At 42.3% G+C, this 18,541-nt stretch overlaps 1 protein-coding gene across 2 annotated transcripts in view; it reads right to left on the reverse strand.

Annotated features, from left to right (window-relative positions):
• The window catches only part of ARHGEF26 (Rho guanine nucleotide exchange factor 26), an 88,087-nt gene that overhangs the window by 44,873 nt on the left and 24,673 nt on the right, over positions 1 to 18,541 (reverse strand). The window contains exons 1-6 of one of the 2 annotated variants that reach the window (XM_075761714.1): positions 15,074 to 15,285; positions 13,632 to 14,767; positions 12,079 to 12,118; positions 9,956 to 10,101; positions 4,447 to 4,503; positions 594 to 754 (exon numbers count right to left, since the gene is read on the reverse strand). In XM_075761714.1, the coding sequence (XP_075617829.1) occupies positions 594 to 754; positions 4,447 to 4,503; positions 9,956 to 10,101; positions 12,079 to 12,118; positions 13,632 to 14,696 (1,469 nt within the window). In that variant the 5' untranslated portion in view covers positions 14,697 to 14,767; positions 15,074 to 15,285. Of the gene's footprint in view, positions 1 to 593; positions 755 to 4,446; positions 4,504 to 9,955; positions 10,102 to 12,078; positions 12,119 to 13,631; positions 14,768 to 15,073; positions 15,286 to 18,541 lie in introns of those variants that run through there. The other variant, XM_075761715.1, reaches the window with a different exon arrangement.

The raw sequence follows: 18,541 nt of genomic DNA on the forward strand, positions 1-18,541 counted from the left end.
AACAAGAGTGTAGGTAAGGCATAGCCTGAGTCTGTAAACACTACCATGTATCCTAGATTGTACTAACCAAGCTCTACTATTCAAGGAGCTGCTGGTGAGGTACATAAGGAAAATATAATCCAAACAGACAGGGGCTTACTCATATTACAAAACCAAATAAACCAAGCAAAATAAAACCATAGCTGTTTCTATTATATGAAATGATTCTTTAGCACTGCAGAGCACATATATTTTGGTGCTCTCAAAGAGCAGAGAATCAAATTCCATTCTAGTTTTTTTGTAAGCTGTAAATAAATTAAGGCTCTGCATATTAACATATGCAACATTTGACTTCTCATTCTTAAATTGTCAGGCCTAAATTTTTGCTGAATTTGCTACCTTGCAGCTGTTCCTTCATTTGTGGTAACACTAAAGACGCTATTTTGTCTACTTCATTAGTTAGTTCAAAGATATTTTCACCACCAGTAATCATCCCTCAGGTATAGTTAAGAAAATGTATTGTAAATAATTTAATTACTAAATTTTAAATTTAGGTTTCTAATTTTTAAAATGTCTGATTTTTTTAAAATGTGGAAATGCATTGTTACACTTACTTTTTGCTTGCTTCGTAAACATCTGTGATATTGGAGAAAAGGTGATGGCTCTCCGTTTTGGTCATTGTGAGGCTCAGTTCCCTGGAATTTTTAAACATCCGAATCAGAATCTCCAAGCTCAGCAAGTAAGAATGCTCAGAAGATATCACTTCAAATATTGCCTGCAAAGTGAAGGGGGAAAAGATAAAAACTTACTACTGACTAGACTTTTTTTTTTAATTTTAAAAAAAAGGAGAACATGGAGGAAGGGTACAAAGAAAAGTTATTGGGTGTAAGCTAGAGATTATAACATAAATATTCATATCCGTGATAGTTGTATCATTTACTTAGAAGTGATTTAATACTAGAAAAAAAAAAAAAAGACTTTTTTAAGAATGCAACTGCAAACATTGTTTGAAGACAAAAAAAGAACTTAACACTACTCCCCATTCATGCTCCTGAGAGGACGGGTTCGGTTGGTTGGTTGTTTTTAATTAAAAAAAAAAATCTGCTTCTATGGTCCAGCTGGAAGCTTCGTATCAGTCATACTACTGCTGACCTGTCAGTGTTTGCTTTTTAAACAGAGGCTGCTGAGTTACTTGAAAGCATTCTTGGGTAGCAGAACTCTGCTTACCCAAGCATTTGCAGAAAAGCAAAACCCTTTGCAAAATTCAGGTTTTAGTCACATAGCAGCAGCAGTATCTCAGTAGCTTTTAAAATATCCAGTCAGGAGCAGGCACACGAGAAGCTGAGCTATCTGCAGCAGGGACAGAAGCCTGAAGGCAGAGCAGACAGGAGGGGGTGGCAGCCACCATCCTCTTTAGCCCTCAGTGACCAGACAGACACCTCCAGTACCTTCCCTCACCCTCCACAAACAACTTCTCTGTTTTATCGTCCTACCACTTGGAGAATAGGCACTGTAACTTCCATCAGCTGGCTGACGAACAAAGCAAACTTTTAATGGACTCTTGGACTTTGAAATCCACACACTTGTTCCATTGGAAGTTTTCACCTCTCATGTAGAAACCTATTCAGCTTTTAGGCATCTTTTATTCTGCTGGTGTTGATAAGGTAAGCTTTTGACCATATACAATTTCTCTTGGGTATCCTGAGTCTCAGTGTTCCTAGACTGTACTTTCAAAATTATTTTTGTCCATCTAAAAAAGTCTTCTTCAAAGAACTGAGATTTTAATAATGAAATAACAAGTTTGGATTTCTTAGAGCAAAATACAAAAAAGATATCTGCTTTAGCTGACGCCTTAAGGGTTTATGCAGTGCAAAGATGACTGCACTCCACAGTCATTATGCATACAAGGAAAAGAAGTCTAATGTATATATCAGTAGTCTCTCCATCACATTACCTACCTAAAAAGCTGAAGGGATCTGGTGAGAGAGAGAGCAGCAGCTAGGTAACAGCTACAACACACTACATGCTATTCACAAGAGTGAATACTGCTGTGCAAGAAGGTTATGCAAAGGTGATGCTTAAAATAATATCAAATTGCCTGTCTGCCAACTCTGTGAGCCTCGAGAACCTAGAGAACATATACAGACCTTGGCCAAACTCTGGCAGCAAATTTACCTACTGCTTGGCTACCAATGTGCAGAACAGTGCCTAACAAGAGCATTTTGGCCTTTGCCCAGCAATTAATTTCCAATCTTCAGTCTCGTTGTACTTCTCCCAGTTGTGCTCACAAAGAAAGGATTTACCTAAGAATTGCTGTAGAGTTCCATGGCTAATTGGTTTTTACCCAGGCATTGCTCAAACACAGGAAAATACACAAGCTCTCTTATTATTCTTGTTTTGGAGAGGTTTTGTTCATGCTTTTGTTGAGGACCCTCATGGACTTCTAGTTTGGTAACAGGTCATTCACATAGTCAGAAATAAATATGACAAAGAAAGATACTTTGCTTCTGATGCGTAAGGAATGGAGAGAATATCATCTTACCATGACCAAAACGCATTTTGGAGAATAAAAAATAAAAAAGGATTAAGAAACAATTGTTACTTGCACATACAGTAACTACACCACATTCCAAGGCTGGGTGGCATTTACCGGGTGCTTGCTAACAGTGGTTTTGAGTAACATCTGAAACCATATTGTGGTTCGTTTGCATATCAAGGTAAGCAGATGTTTGAATCCTGATGGACAATAAACACTCAAGAGGCCAAATGCATACTGCACTTTGTACACACGTACACAGTTAGAGTTTCCAGCTTGCAAGAAAAGAAGACCAAAATTATTTTAGTTCAAATCAGTCTGCATCTTTTGTTTAAAGAAAATTGTCATATAGTCAGAGAGACCCATCTCACTAACGTATTCTGAAAGACGGGATGCGTATGAATGCACAACATTGACATTTAATCAAGGCAGAAAGCAAACATCTATTTTTCTGCAGTGACAATATATTATAATGGCAAAAATAATCTATTAGACTCTAAAAAGCAATTTAAAGAATAGATAAAGAATCGATAAAAGGCAATTTAAAAGAAATACTGCAAACGCATGACTTGGTAGTACAACTACATCTTAAGAATATTTATTTAGGCTCCCTCTAATATTCAAATAAAAACCCCTCAGGCTTGAAAACATTTTTGGTAACATTAAAGACTTTACATTTAAAAGGCATCTAAAGAACTTGTTCTCTTTGAAGGGATGTAAATATGACTCCAGGAAACATAGACTAAAGGCTTCTAAAGGATATGACTGAAATAAATGCCTTGCGTCTCAAAGCTTCCCAGCAGGAGGAGACAGAAAAGCAGAACACATGGCCTGAACTGCTGCACAGCCTCTTCCCCAAAAGACGACAGCCAAAGAAATCTAGCATTATAAAAAAAAACACCAACAAACGATATTGTCTAAATCTCAGGTATGCAATACAAGATGTTTCTGTATTTCATGTATGAACACAACAGCTGTAGGTCACGCAGCAAAATTAATATTTGAGGCTTGCCATACACATCTGTGAACTTCACAGAAAACCCCAGTCAGGTCTCACTGGGCTACATTCACTGAGGTATGTCCTGAAGCAAAATGAAGATACTGGAACAAATTACCATTGCAGGTAATGCTACGGTGTTTCTATTCAAAAAACCTTGGGTCTTTTCCTATTGAAGGACATACCTCAAGAACTGCAGGTATAGAGTTGGCTAGGTCAGGCTATTCTTTTCAACACCTCTCATTCATTTTGATATAGCCCCTGTAAGTAAGGATGGAGGGTAAAGCAGATAAAGCGGACAAAAGGAGGAAAGAGGAAGGGGAAAGTGGATAAAGAGGACAAAAGGAGCAAAGGGGAAAGAGACAGAGAAAAGATAACTACATCAGTAATTGCTGCTGGTGTCAGCATGGATGCACCTACTCCATTTCAGCATGAAAGGAAAAAAGTTAGTTGCACCAGATACACAGCACTCGCGTGTTCAGAGTTGTTCACAGTATTAGTTACAACTAAGGGGCACTGTAAAAAGCTGTTGTTCGTTCCTCACTGCCTTTAACAACTTACGCACCACCTCCTACCCTCTGTGAAGGCAAGGTTAATTTTACGCCTTCCCCGGTACAGGACACAGCAATGACTGTCTGCTGCTTCCAAGCAGCCCTCAACCAGGCTAGTTCTGCTGGAGTGAGCATACCTAGGAACCGCTCCACCAGCAAGACACGCAGGACGCTGGCAGGAGACCCATGGCAGGGACATGTGCACATCAGCAACAGACAGGGTTTGTTTATTTATTCTCCCTGGGGAGAGAGGATGCTTCACTCTAAGACAGGAAGCAGTGTGATGAACTTGACTCCTTATCAACAAGGAGAGAGTGTTAAATCAGGCATGCAGCGCATCCCTAAACAAGCAACAAAAAAGAATGTGTTACTTTAAAGAGTACCTCCTGTCTTTTTCTTTCTTCCTGGCTGATTGCTTCCGATAATCCGTTCTTCTTTACCTAAAAGACAAATAAATAAATTTTTAACATCTTTTGTAGAAAAATACAATTCAAAAAAAGAAAAAAAAAAACCCAAACCACAGAATTATCAAAACACTGGCCTAAGAATTCAGCTTTCACTTCAGAAAAACAGCAATGAACCATTGAAAATAAAAAACTAAGTCAATAATGTCTGACATCTGACTTATTGGAAGAACTAAATAATCTCATTAAAAACTATCCCAAGATACACACACAGAACTACTGCAGCAAAAGCACGCAGAGCTGAATCACAGTCACCCTGCACAACCTCCCTGGATTTTACACACACACAGAAGCATGAAAACTGTTTTCTCCTTTCAAGTTAGATTTCTCGACTGACCTACATACATCACAAGGTTCATTTTCTGAGTTGGCCTGAAAAATCTTAGTGTCTTTGTTAAACACACCGAAAGGCCTAGACAGCTACCTAGACAGGTAGTTTGTAGGCTAAAAAATTTTTCTGGAGGAGCTCCAGCTTTACCCTAAACAGACACAGCAAAGCCGAGTATTTCTATTCTCAGCTCTACAACGATGTCTCTCCCCACTCTGGACCCTACAGCCACATCAGCCAAGACAAGTTTGTCCCAGCTCTCCACACACACCCATCATGAACTCCAGCCAGAGCCACACTTCCCACAGCCTGAAGCCACACACTTAGCTACCAAATTCCATATCACAGACCCTGAACTTTACTCTTTCCTGGTGCAAATCACATATATTATGTCATTTAACAGGGGAACATTAATTAAAAAAAAAAAAGGCAAACCAGAAAGCAAAGCACCAGTGAGTGACTGCTGTCATGCATTTCATAGAGGAGCACTAAACACAGGACCCCACACCAGGAGGGCCACCTGTGTAGGCCATGGTATGGCAGGCTGGACCACGGCAGGGGCAAGTGGCCATGGCACTGCAGCAGGAGTGTGTCATGCAACACGAAGCCTAACGGATGCACTGCCATTCTCCCATTTCTCTTTCAGTCTTCTCCAAAAGCTCCTACCGTACTATCATCAACAGCTTTCTCTTCTTACTCCACTTGCTCCCTGGAATTTTAAAGGATACATTATTCCTCATTTTATTCCTGCATACCCCGCACCACAAACCTGGATAGCAGGCTCAAGAGTAAAGATGGCACAATGTTAAGAAGTCCCGCACTTTGGTTTGTGCACACGCCAAAGTACACACAGATGTGTATATACTTATAACATAAATAGTCCAGTGTGCGGGCAATTGTTCTTTTGAACATGTTACAGATTCCTACGTCACCACAAGCATACAGTTCTGAATACCAACCAAGAACTAATTAGACATCCTTCTATAAAACTATTAAAGTACCTTTCAATCAACAACCTGAAAGCTTTAAAGCACTCAGAAGGAAGTACAATGTCACTTTTTTCTGGATGCAGCGGAGGACTTTTCTAAAAATATGCCGACACAGGAAATACCTATGAAAAAGTGATTTCAATGCTTCCTGTTAATACAGCAACTGCAAATTTCCAGTGAGGTCAATGCGGCAACTGTTGTATTCATGTTCAAAAACTGTAGCTGTGTTTCATGATCATTATTTTATCATGTATGGGTGTGTACATACAAAGTACACATATAAATTCATCACACAAGCAAATGGCTCAACCTTATATTCTTAATCAGCAGCAACACTTCCAAAGAGAACGAAGCCCAAATACGGAGACTATTTTTGGCATACTCTGTGAAAGAAAATTCAATTCCTATTTTTGAGGTTTCCAAAATGTTTTGGCCAAAATAGCCTAAAAATTACATTTGTGATACTATGCAAACAAAAACTTAACGGAAGCTAAGAACATAACCAGAAAGAATGGAAGAGGCCCAACACTACAGCTACTGATATTGTCTTATTGTCACACTGGCATGCTTTATTTCAGCAACTCTGTTATGACTGACTCAACCATGGAGACAAGGAGGAAAGGATGGAAGAATGACAAGTTAACTCTGTGGTTATGTACAAGATGCTCCTTCAAAATAAAGAGGTGCTACAGAGGGGGAACTCACCAGAAATATTTCTTGGAGAAATACAGTAAGTGGCTGCACCGTAAACCAAACTGAACATAAGCCCTTTGATACTGGGAGACAAATGAGAGCTAACGCAGAGATAAGCCCTGAAGAACCTTGACAGTAAAACCAGTTTTTGTTTGACACCACAGAGAAGAGGCAGCCATAGGAAGGTGACGGTGCGAGTGGCTCGGTAAAGCAACTTGCTGCGGCGTTTTAAATGACTTTTAAAAATCACAACTGTGTCCCAAACTAGAGAAAGAGATGATGAGAAAAATGAAACACAAGATGAACAAAGCTTGGAAAGAGTTTTGGGTTACAGAGACAGCAGTTGAGAGAATGTGCAAAATCTTGATGCAGCACTACATAAATACTCCTTGAGCAGGGTTGGACAAGATGATCTCAAGAGGTCCCTTCCAACCTAACCAATGATTCTTTGCATGCACAATAATGCGCATTGTCATTACCCATACCAACTGAATGCTGCATTTGTTGGAAAGTAAATACCTTTAATATAGTGCACAAGTTAGTATCATTGCCTATGATCTGCTGGTAATTCTTCAAAAATATTAAAAGATATTGGAAATACCAGTTATTCTCCCTAAATTAAATTTTTAAATTAACAGATGAAGTTTGGAAGGAACAGAGATAAGCTAGCTCTTCACCTAGCCATCTGCTTAGCTACTGCTAGCTGTCTAATCTGTAACAGGAATCTAAAGAGGAAGAGGGTTCAAGAGAGGAATTTGAAAGGAACTGCATTCAAATAGCACTCCATTTCAGAGTATTTAAACATTCTCTGAAAAGCTCAATCTTAGTTTCACATGTGTGCATACACTGCAGGAAGACAGAAAACCCCCTTTTTTATTATTGTTATCATCAACTCCATACATGAAGGTTTCAGTACCCCCCTCAAATAGAAAGTCTGGTCAGAACTGCATCAGTCGTCAAGCCTGTGTGGCCAAAGAAACATCCTGCAGAAAGAGTGGATTCATTCTGCCATCTTTCCCCTTGATTTGCTAGCACAGTCACTCCTAACAAATGCCATAAACATACTATTCTCCTTCTTTCCTAACCTACGTTGAAACAAAACTTTGACATTTTCCAGCTGACTTCTTGTTACAATTCTATATTCGCTTCTTAATACACATTGACAGCATGTAATTTTTCCAGAGAGATATAAACACAGACACTATGAGATTCAGATTCCCATATTTTGGTTTCACAGTGCACTACCTTTTCCTATATACTCTCCACTTACAGCCTTGTAAATCAAGTAAAGACACTGAACAAGTTTGCCCTGCTAGAAATCATAAAGAACAAGTTGGTTTATATAACTGTAAGCACGGAATAAGAATGGTTCTCTTCCTGAGATGATCTTCATATTATTTTGGTCTCACAACAAATTAGTGTTTTTGAAATTATTCTTATCACTGAATAGCATTCCTTCCAAAATAACTCAGCTGTTGAACATTTAACTACTAGTTTGCCTAGAAGGCAGAACAAAAACCAATTTGACTTCATCATAAACAAATATTTTTGGAACATTACGCAAATTAACTACATTTAAAGTACTTGACTTGTTGAAAGAAAATTTAAAGCAAATCTTTTCAAAACCACATTGTCTTGCCTTCTTTATAATTATTGAATCAAAGAGGGATTCATATTTCAGTACTTTAAACTGCAAAAGGTCATCAACGTCTGTGAGACAGCTCCTCTAAACAATCTAAATAACCTTAGACTATCTTGCTGAGGCTTAACAACTAATTTATAGAGGATATAGACAGCCAATGGCCCCAACTGTCAAATATTCTAGGTGATCATGTCATGTAATAACTACCCTTTCCCATGCCACTTATAGAGATGAGGCTCTACAACATTCTACAAGTTACACAAACAAAAACCAAAAAAAAAAACCCCAAACCCTTCCTTTTAAGGATATCCCTCCAGAAGCCACAGAAATGATCAAAGGATAAAATTAACCACAGAAACACAGACTTTTTACAGTTTCTTTAGTCTCAAAATCCTGCATAGTAGGAAGGCCTGTAGAAATATCAACTAGTATCATTAATTTGCCAATTTATTAGCAGGGATGCTAGTAAGATTACAGTACTGATTAAAACAGCTGAATCCTACTTTGTTTTACGATGCTAAGAAAAAAGTCACTGCACATGCTTTACAGACTGCACCAAGGATAGCACAATACCACCATCTGAATACTCAGCTCTTTTGAAATGGTTCCCATTAAATATATGTAGTCAAATCAACTTAGAGTTGGCTTGCAGCAATTTAGAAAAATTCAGCAGAAACTTGTTTGTAACTAACTGAAGCTTTTCTTTAGTGTAATTCACCCTATTAGTTCATTCACACACACACTTTTTTCTCTTTTTTATTAAGAATCAGTAAAGTTGTGTCTTTGCCAAATACAGGACCCCAAAATGAACTCTCAATTGCATCGCTTTTTATGTAAAACAAAGACCAGTTATTGATCAGGACTTCCATGTTGTTCTTATGAAGTGAAAAACAAAGTTTAGCAAAAAAAAAAAAAAAAAACAAACCCAAACTAAATCCTATTTAAGGTTTGGTCCACACCATGCCAATTTATTGAAAGGAACTACAAAACACAGATTTTGCTCTGAGTTTCCGTGCTGTTAGGATTTAAATGTGTCTTTTCAAGCTTTTTGACAGTACCTCACTCAGAATAGCCACATACAGTAGCACACATCATCATAAGCCGTAACTCTCCCAAGGACCTGCATCAGTACAGCTGCCAACACCCTGTGCAGGCAAGGCCCATGCTGCCATCTCTACTGGTGGTGGGAAGTACAAAGTCAGGGTCTTCAATTGAATATGCAAACAAAACTTTTGAGGCATGCTTGATTTTTTTTCCCAGCATAGTTTAAAAAGAAAAAAAAAAAAGATAGAAATGTATCATAGAGAGTAAAATTATGAAATATTAATTCCTTTGCATTTCAAAGTTGTATTTAATTTCATTGTAAACTACATTGAATTTTTTTTTCCTGGTAATTTCAAATCAGATACTCTATAACCAGCCTGTTGTGTGGTCACACGACCTCACAAACACTAGCTCTAGAAAATCAGGTAACCAGGGATTCTGGCAGGAGCATCAGTCTATACCTACTAAAATTGACTGAGAAAACTTGATTTATGCTTTCTTTAAGCTGTTGGGGAAAACCTCAACAAAAGCTAAATTGAGACCGCCAGATTTGGATCAGCAACATCTGAGCAGTTGCAAATTTGTCGATAAAAGAATATTCAGAGACACCTTATATTTTGGGAGGGACAAGGTGACGAACTTCAGCTGAAAACTCCAGTAGCAAGCAAAAATACTTGCTTCAGTACGTTCTTAGATACTCTGTCTTTGGCTATACATTGACCAAATACTCACAACAGACAGCTGACTCCATGTTGATCTCAGGGGCTTATAGCGAAAAACAACCTTTTCATCCGATTTCTGCTCTCGGGGCTCAGACTCTTCATCAGAATCTATGTCCAGAGCTTTTTCTTTATAGTTCTGATATAATACAGCGTTTTCTATAAAACAACAACAGTATGTCATTAATTGCTAGAAAGTTAGCTTAGTTGCTTTCATAAAAATTGTAAGTAACAGTTAAACAATGAAAGAAACCAAAATGTCACTGTGCCGTTCACAAACTCCTACAGACAAAGATAGTATCTCATTTAGGATGGACAATGGTGCAGTACAGTAACAATGGATCACTGTACCACTACCAAAAAGATCCACACTGACTGAATTAAAGAACAGATGTGTCCTTTGTCAAGAAAAAACAGAAAACAATTTTTTCTTCCTTGGTTTGCTGTACAATGTTTCATAACTAGCCAGCAATTTAAGATGGGACAAGCGTGTCAGTAGAACAGTCTCACCAATCTGGAGGTCTAGCTATTTTAATCTACAAGACCATTAGAAGTCCACTACCCATGCCAACTTTTATTCTGTCAGCTTTAAGTACAGTCTTTGCACTTCACTAAGAGAAGAAAATGACCCAAATTTCAGAAATTTGAGGTCAGAACTATTCCAAAGAGAAACTTCAAGGCTCACTTGAATAAGCATGAGGCCTACGAACCTTAAAACAAAATACACTCGTCATACATTTCAGTACTGTCAATATTAATACAGTACTATCAATGGCAAAGAAACACATGTGGAGCATACCCTCTCCATTTCCCAACCGCCTTGACCACAGACCCTTTTCAAAAGCAGATGGAAAAGGACACAGAAATCCAAGACCAGAAGAACCTACAGACGGATTAAGCTGTTAAGAAAGCAAGCTCTAAAAGGTACTTTAGAGATGGGCTGGGCTTTGGACAGTATCCAATTTTCCCCTGCAAGAGAAAGGGGAAATACGTGAAAGGTCTGGCTGCTCAGTTGCGACTCCTGAGGTCTTATGCTGTGCTGGGTGGATCTGTTCCACCTGTTCAGACCATACAGCCCTGGCTGAGTATTATACAAGGTCTGGCCTTTTGTATTTGTTCTTTGGAATGTGTCTATATAGTTTATATGCTTTTAAGACAGGAAATTGTGTACAGTAACTGAATTCTGAGCGGCATTACAGAGAAAGTTATTAGTTGGGATCAGTCCAAGATAGAAGGGAGCCATTGGAAGAGAATCTAGAAAATGTCATCAGGTAATAGTGTAAGAAAAGATGAAAATAAGAGTAAGATAGGGGGTGATGCAAATAGAATGAAGTGGGAAGTTTTGAAAATAGAAAAAAGAGGAAAAGGAAGGTAACACGGCAGCTGAGATGACCTTAAGGAGGCATTAAGCAGAGAAAAGCCAAGAGAGTAGCAGTTACTATAACGAAACTTCCATGGACTCATAGCCAGGAAAGAATTTTTTTCTTGTTGAAATACTGGGAAAAGCAGCAAACTTGGCAAAGCCCAGAATTAATGAGTAACATAAAAGAGCAGATACACAGACAGTGGTTTTTTGACACTTAAAGCCTGGGTAGCAGGAAAAGAAAAGCATTACAAAGTCAAGGAATTTACGCCAGCACCCTTGCCTTATGAGGAAGAGAGAGAAATAGCTGCATCAACCATAAACTTGGAGAATAACAATTCAGGCACCTGCTGCAGGAGCTGACCCAAAAACCCGTAAGCTGACCCACAAAAGCTACATCTTGCACCTGGGAAGAGTGGCAGGGAACAGGCAGGAAGGCAGTCCCAACCAGAGGAACAAGCCTTGCCTATGTAATTCTACAGAACTGTTGGTGCCAAGATAGACACATCCATCAGTTCATTTACTAGGAAGGACAGGAGTTTAAGTTGAAAAGAAGCCCTTCAAACAAAAAGCCATTTTTAACCTGCCATTCTATATTCTTTAAAATATTCCCTAAATTATGTCTAGTGTCAAAATTATGGTTCTGTATTGTAGTCAGTTTACTGAAAAACAAGGTACTTGGGTTTTGACTACGTGCAAAAGAAGCATGCAAAATGAAGTTAATTCCTCTTGTGATTGAGCATATTATCAAGTCTGTACAGAAAAGGGCTTACCTTCCCCATCAAACGTCCCTTGTCCTTTCAGCATTTTCTTCTGATAATTTTAACAGGAGAGAGACATACACACATTAAAAGAAGAATGTAAAATAACCAACAGTAACAAGAACTCCTATTTATTTGATACTTAGGCACCAAATTAACAGGCCCTAATCTATAAACTTCTGATGTTGGACAAGTATCATGAAAACAATTGCTTCATCACAGAAAGTGAAAACTTACTCTAGTTTTCCTTCTCTCGTGCACTGTTTGTACATATTTGTCCCAAATGCTTTATTTTCCCTATGTTTCAAAAGCACAGTATACTAGCTTTACAAGAGTTCAGTGAACTTGTAACTCATTCCCCTGTCACAGGGCTTTTCAACAAGGATATAAGGTACAGGACTGAGCAGCTGTCTCTTTCCACACACTCTGCAAAGAACCACCACATTAAGTATTTTATAAACTAACGTTTTGAGACCAAAACAAACCTCTGAAATAAAACAGCTGTTTTGGTGCAACAAGTTCTACGATCTAAGAAGTCTATTTAAAAAAATGCTACTAGCAAAGAGGGTTTTGTGTGTAAAGACAGGACAATGTCACATCCTGCTATTTTAAACACAAACTACTGTTAAAGTCTACTACCAAACCCAAACCAAAGCAAACCACCTCCCTGCTCAGCAGTAGTTCACAATTTGATCTATTACTATTTCACCACTTGTAGCATATTCACAGAAGCTTCCATAACCATAGTTTTTAATTTGGCTAAAAATTGTCATAAAGCTGATAATTATTTTAATAGCAACAGCATTAGCCCTCGGCTTGGAGTACTTTATTACACAATTCCAAACACTTAGCAGAAATCTACCAATATGTTTTTTAAAAAGTAACGAATTACACTTAAAAAGATGGAAATACAAGATTACAATATGGTATGTTCAAGTAAAAGAATATTTGCAGTAAGTCTTTATAATTTATTAACATTCAGTATAAATCTACTACTCTTAATGGACTGCAATCAAGAATTAAAAGCAGACATTCTACTTTTGCTTGCGAGCATTAAAATTACACCACAAAAAGATACCTGAAGTGGCCTCTATCAATTTAAAAATCACAGTCTGATTTTAAAAAACACTTTAAAACTAATGTCTCAGAGGAGTAATGGAGGAAGCTCATTTTTCTGTCAGTCTATTTACTCTAGCAGGCAGACTTTATTAAGTCAATGCCTCTTTTTTTCCTGTTTACTCCTTTCTGGGAACCAGGTTTTAAAACATCAATTTGACTGTGAAAGAAAACCTCGAAGCGCTGGGGAACCCAGCAGGGAATGCATGAGGCTGCCATCAACAAAACACAGTCCTGAGCTGCCCAGGCTTCAACAGAATTGCGGCCCTGAAGCTTCTGCCACTTTACTTTGAAAGCAACACTGGTAACGACAAGTCCCACAGATCACTTAACTACCAAAAGTTTTGTGGTAGCAAAAAGCAAACTGAGAAAAACCCCATCATTTATGGAAAACACAAAAGACTGCAAATTACGCTTCTGTGTAGCCTACACCTATCAGCACAACTTACCTTTATCCTCCCCAGGCTCGAAAATTTCTCTTTATCTTCAACAACTGCTTTAAGTATGGGCTGGGACATTCTGTTTTTTTTCTTAAAATTAGAATTGTCGAAGTCCACGCCGCTCACCACCGCTCTGCGGTAGGACGTCGACCTCAGGCCGCGCCGCAGGGTCCCCGGGCTGTCCAGGTCACCCTCAGCCTCCTCCTCAGCATCAGCCACCAAAGGCACGCTGAGGCTCTCCACCATGCTGCGGACCTTCAGCACCCTCTTGCTTGTCTCTGCGTTCTGGCTGTTGGCTTTGCTGGTCACCTTTATTTCAGAAGCCAAACTCTTGGGAATGATCTGCTGCGTGCCCACCTTGAGAGCGGCAGGGCTGTTGGTGCTCAGGACCACGGGCTGCTGGTCCACGGGCTGCTCCTGAGCGGACGCAGGCCTCTGAAGAGCTATGCCTTGTGCTGGGGACATCGCCTGGCACACCGCGGGGGGCCCCAGCGGCACTTTTTCTGCTGTTTTGGAAACCTGGTTGCATTGCAAGGGCAGCGCTGCCGCGTTGCTGTTACTGGGAGAAGGCGCCTTTCCAGCAGGTGAGGGCTGAGGGCTGCCTGTAAAAACAATCCGCTCTTGCTGCGGTGTAAGCGCTGCCTGACTGGAAGTCCTCGGGGGATGACCCAGCCGGCTGCCCGGTGAGGTAATGGTGCCGTTGGCAGTAAAACCGACAGGACTGTTCGAAACCAGAGTGAGCGCCTGGGGGGACCGCTCAGGAGAGACGGCCTGGCAGGCTGGAGGCCGTACCTTCCCGTTGGACACCGATCCCATGCTGGAACTGAAAAACGAGGGGCCCCTCCGCAGCGCTCCGCTGCCCGGGCAGGTGCTGACGGTGCCGGCGGGCTGAGTCACGGTGAAGGTGCACCTGTCCTCCACGGGAAAGTCGGTGAAGAGCACCCCGTTGGCGGTCTGGTACGACTGGGGCCGGGGCTTGCTCCAGGCGCAGGGCTGCAGCCGGGGGGTCGACGTCGTCTTGCACCGCGGCGCCGCCGTGTCGCTGGAGAGATCCGCCTCGCCCTCCCCATCCATCGCCCGCTCCGCGGGCCGCCGCGACCTCAGGGCGGCGGCAGCACCTCCTGCCCGCCGCCGCCGCCCGCTGCCTGCCGTTCGGCAAAGGGGAAGCAAACGGCACCCGCTCGTCAGGCCGCGGCAACCCCACCGGCGCGGCGGGCAGCGCCGCTTCCCCACGCGGCGGGCGCCGGGCCGGGCCGCGGCGGAGGGCAGAGGAGGTTGCAGGAACAGCCCCGCTCGCACCCGCCCCCAGCCGCGATTCCCGCCGGCGGGCAGGGCTGCCGCCGGGCGCTGCTCCCACCTGCGCGGAGCCGGCGCTGGGCCGCCCGGCGGCGGGGAGGGGAGGGCCCGTTCCCGGTCGCGGTCCGCCCGCAGCGCCCAAGGCCTCGCCTCACCTCATCGCAGCGCCCCCCGGGGGCGGGGGGATGGCGCCTCCGCTCCCCTCCCCGCCCCACCTGCGGCTCGGCTGAGGCGAGGGCGGCGCGGAGACTTTCCGCAGCCTTCCACCCGCCTCTGCGGCCCCGGCCACCACCGTGCTGCGGCCGGCTACCCCGCCGCGGCCCGGCCCCGCCGCCGGGCCCCTCCCCTGCCCTCCGCCCCCGCCCCGCCGCCCGCGGAGCGCGGGCCAGCGCCGGGCCGCGCAGGTAGCGGTGGCGGGCAGCGCAGGGCAGGGAGGCGGGCACGGGTCCCGCAGGGCTGGCCCGGCTGCCGCCCGTCCGGCTTCAGTGAGGCGGAACCCAGGGAAAGCGCCGCGGCCGGCCGTGCAGCGCAGTCTTCGGGGAGCCCAGGACTAGACAGGAGTAACTGAGGTCACACCTCGTCCTGAACAGAATTACCTCAGGGCAGTATGGGCCGCCCTGGCAGGAACGACATCTAGACCAGTTTTGGTGGATGATGGAGACGTAGACCAGCCTCCAGGTGCCCAGGGCCTTTTCCCAACCCGTGCAATCCCTGATCGTGACAGCCCTGGGCTTTTTGCTGAGGGATGCACAAGTACCCTCCACACAGGGATAATGTTTGATTTTATACTTGAGAGGAGTCCCGGGCAGCAGTGCCACCCCGGGCAGAGGCTGTCGGGCCTCTCTGCCCTACACCTGCTCCTTAGAGACAAAGCATTGGGCTTGGCCAGCGTTGGGCTGGCTTACTGCCTGCTAAGGACGAGCTGGGAGAAACCTGGGAAAAGGAGCAGCTTTTTGGTAAGAAAACGTGAATCTGCTGGGAATTCTGACAAATTGTATCACCCTGAATAACCTGTGTCTGTAAAAATGTTGAAACTTAACTGCGACTGTGGTACATCATATAACTTAAACATAGATAAAAGGAGAACAGAGTAGGTTTCAGAAAGCAAACCCGAACGCACGTTTCTTGTTGCTGTGCAGGGTGCTGCCCAGCCCTCACCCGCAGCTGGCTCCCACGGCCCAGCCAGGGCCAGCGCTGCTGGAGGGGACAGCCTCAGCAGCAGAGCCCCAGAAAAGTAACACAGACACTCCTGTGTCCTTACTTCACTATCTCTTTCTCTGCAATTAAAATTTGTCTCCACTTCTGTTGGAAAAAAAAACCAACCGCTATATTTTAAAAGCCATCTTGTCACAGTATGTGGAGCATTTAGCATGAGTCGTTGTTTAGCTCTGCTATTAATTGTCACATTGGATATCAACATCAACAATAATTTAGAATGGTTTCCTAGGACTGAACCACAAAACTTGATTATTTGTCAGGCTTCCCTCAAATGCATAAGAGACCAAATGCAGGTGTGATTCCTCCTGCTGTGCAGTGCATCCATCCGGATGGGCAGAACAGAAATACTCGGGTTCTTGAAGACGCTGCAGCCCAGGCCCTGCCTTCTCCACCTCGGACACAGCGGTTCGGAGCTTGGGAGGTGGAAAAAGGCAGCACTGAAGGACATGTGGCACGTACCTATTCCAGTCAACCTCGGCCTTTACTCTCAGGGTTTCTGCCACCCAAATCATCGGTGAAACATTCCACTCATTTACATCTACATGAGCTTCAGGAAACAGCAAAGTAGGTGGGAGCAGCAAGAGCTTTGTTAGGCTGAACGCATTTCCTCCCACCCAGCTGAGAGGGCACTTTGCTTTCATTACCTGTGAGATGCAAACCTGATTTCTCCACAGATTTTAACTGAAAAAGAGCAATAGAAAAAGCTTTGATGTGGAGACTGTGCCTGCAATACAATATGGCAGATGCCTCCCATGAGTAGGGAATCGGAAGAGGAAGGGCCAGAGGTGATTGATTCACTCTGGTGCATCCTCACATGCCTGACTTTGAGAGTGCAAATTTTCCAACGCAAGTTCAACAAAATAACTCGCTTATTTGAAGATGGGCACCTGCTTAAGCTCCTGGCTAAACCTGAAGGGAGAAGGGCCATAAAAAAAATTGTTAGATTTTTAATTGTTCTCTCCAGACTGGCAAGAGTTCATATATCACTGAATCAGAAAAAAAGAAGAGTAGATTAAAAGCGCTCTGTTATCTTTTTAAAGATATTTTAAAACATTATTTATACTAAGCCTGTTTAGTAGGTAGTAAACAATCAGAAAAAATATAGAAGAAAACATAAGGAATAGCCAACCACATGCACATAAACATCAGATGTATTAATTCTGCCACAAGAATCCAGGAAAAACAAAGACCTTGCTAAGAACAAAATTAAGCAAAGCATGATGAAACTAAAATTGACAATTTTGTCTGTCTCACAAATGAGACCAAATTTCAAATTGCCACACCAACTTCAAACAGCCGAAGCACACAAGGAAAAGCTACAGGCAGAGCCGAAAATGCTAGTTCAGTTGTTGCTTAGGATTTCACAGCCTTGTGCATTAACTGTAAAGAAAATTCACAGACAGGATTCTTTCTAAAATTCTCTCTCAGCTTTCCGCATGAAATTGCTGAGGAATTGGATACAGTTGCAACATATTACTTAACTCGTAAATCCCAATTATTAATAACTGAGGTAATCTGCTTTTAGAAGATTATTCTCTTACACATACTTATTAACTATGATGCAATCACAAGACTAATTTTTGTTTCTGAACAGCCACCTCAGTGTTCCATTTCATAAAAACACCCTTACAATAAAACTGCCATCATAAGAAAACTAAAATCACCTATATAGTTTAAGAGAAGAAGGAAATTTAATCGCAGTTATTAACACCTCAAACAAAGCAAGGTCTGGGTACAAAACCACTGAGGTGCTTTTCTAGAAGTGAGCACAGGATGGGCCGGGAGAGCTGCCCTTCTGTCAGGCCCTGGAACACCGTTCACCTTGTCATGAGAAGGAAGAAATCCGCAGTGAAGCCTTCAGCTGTGTCTTCACAGCAATCGGGTTCATCCAGTTAACGGCCTTGGACATTTACCAGTGAAAATTTCCAGTCACTCCACCATTCCCTACCTCGTGCAAAAGACCTAAGAGCTGGCGTTACAGATTTGCACCAAACCAGACAGCATTTCTGTACCTCCTTGCCACTACACGTTCCTTGATATCCAGCAGACTACGGATAACCCGTGTGAGACAGACAGAGACTAGAAGACATGCACAGGTATTTTCAGTGGTGAATGTGGTTATTCCCTGAAAACCTACCAAGGAAAATGGAGGATTATTCATCTTTTCCCTACATCCAAATCAAGCACATACTTTTCCTCTCTGTGAAATCAAAGAGAGAAAGAATTAGAGAGACTTTGGCTTTATTTGTGAATTAAATGCCTGTGCTTCACAGTCCCAAATGTTCATTGTATGCATCCTGCAGGGTAATTTTTAACAGATGGCAGTGTAATCACTATCAGACTCTACACATTTTAGGTATATTAAATACACCATTTTCTTCTCTCCAACTCAGTACAGCAGAATT

Source organism: Balearica regulorum, chromosome 9 (assembly GCF_011004875.1).
Source record: "Balearica regulorum gibbericeps isolate bBalReg1 chromosome 9, bBalReg1.pri, whole genome shotgun sequence".
Taxonomy (NCBI): domain Eukaryota; kingdom Metazoa; phylum Chordata; class Aves; order Gruiformes; family Gruidae; genus Balearica; species Balearica regulorum.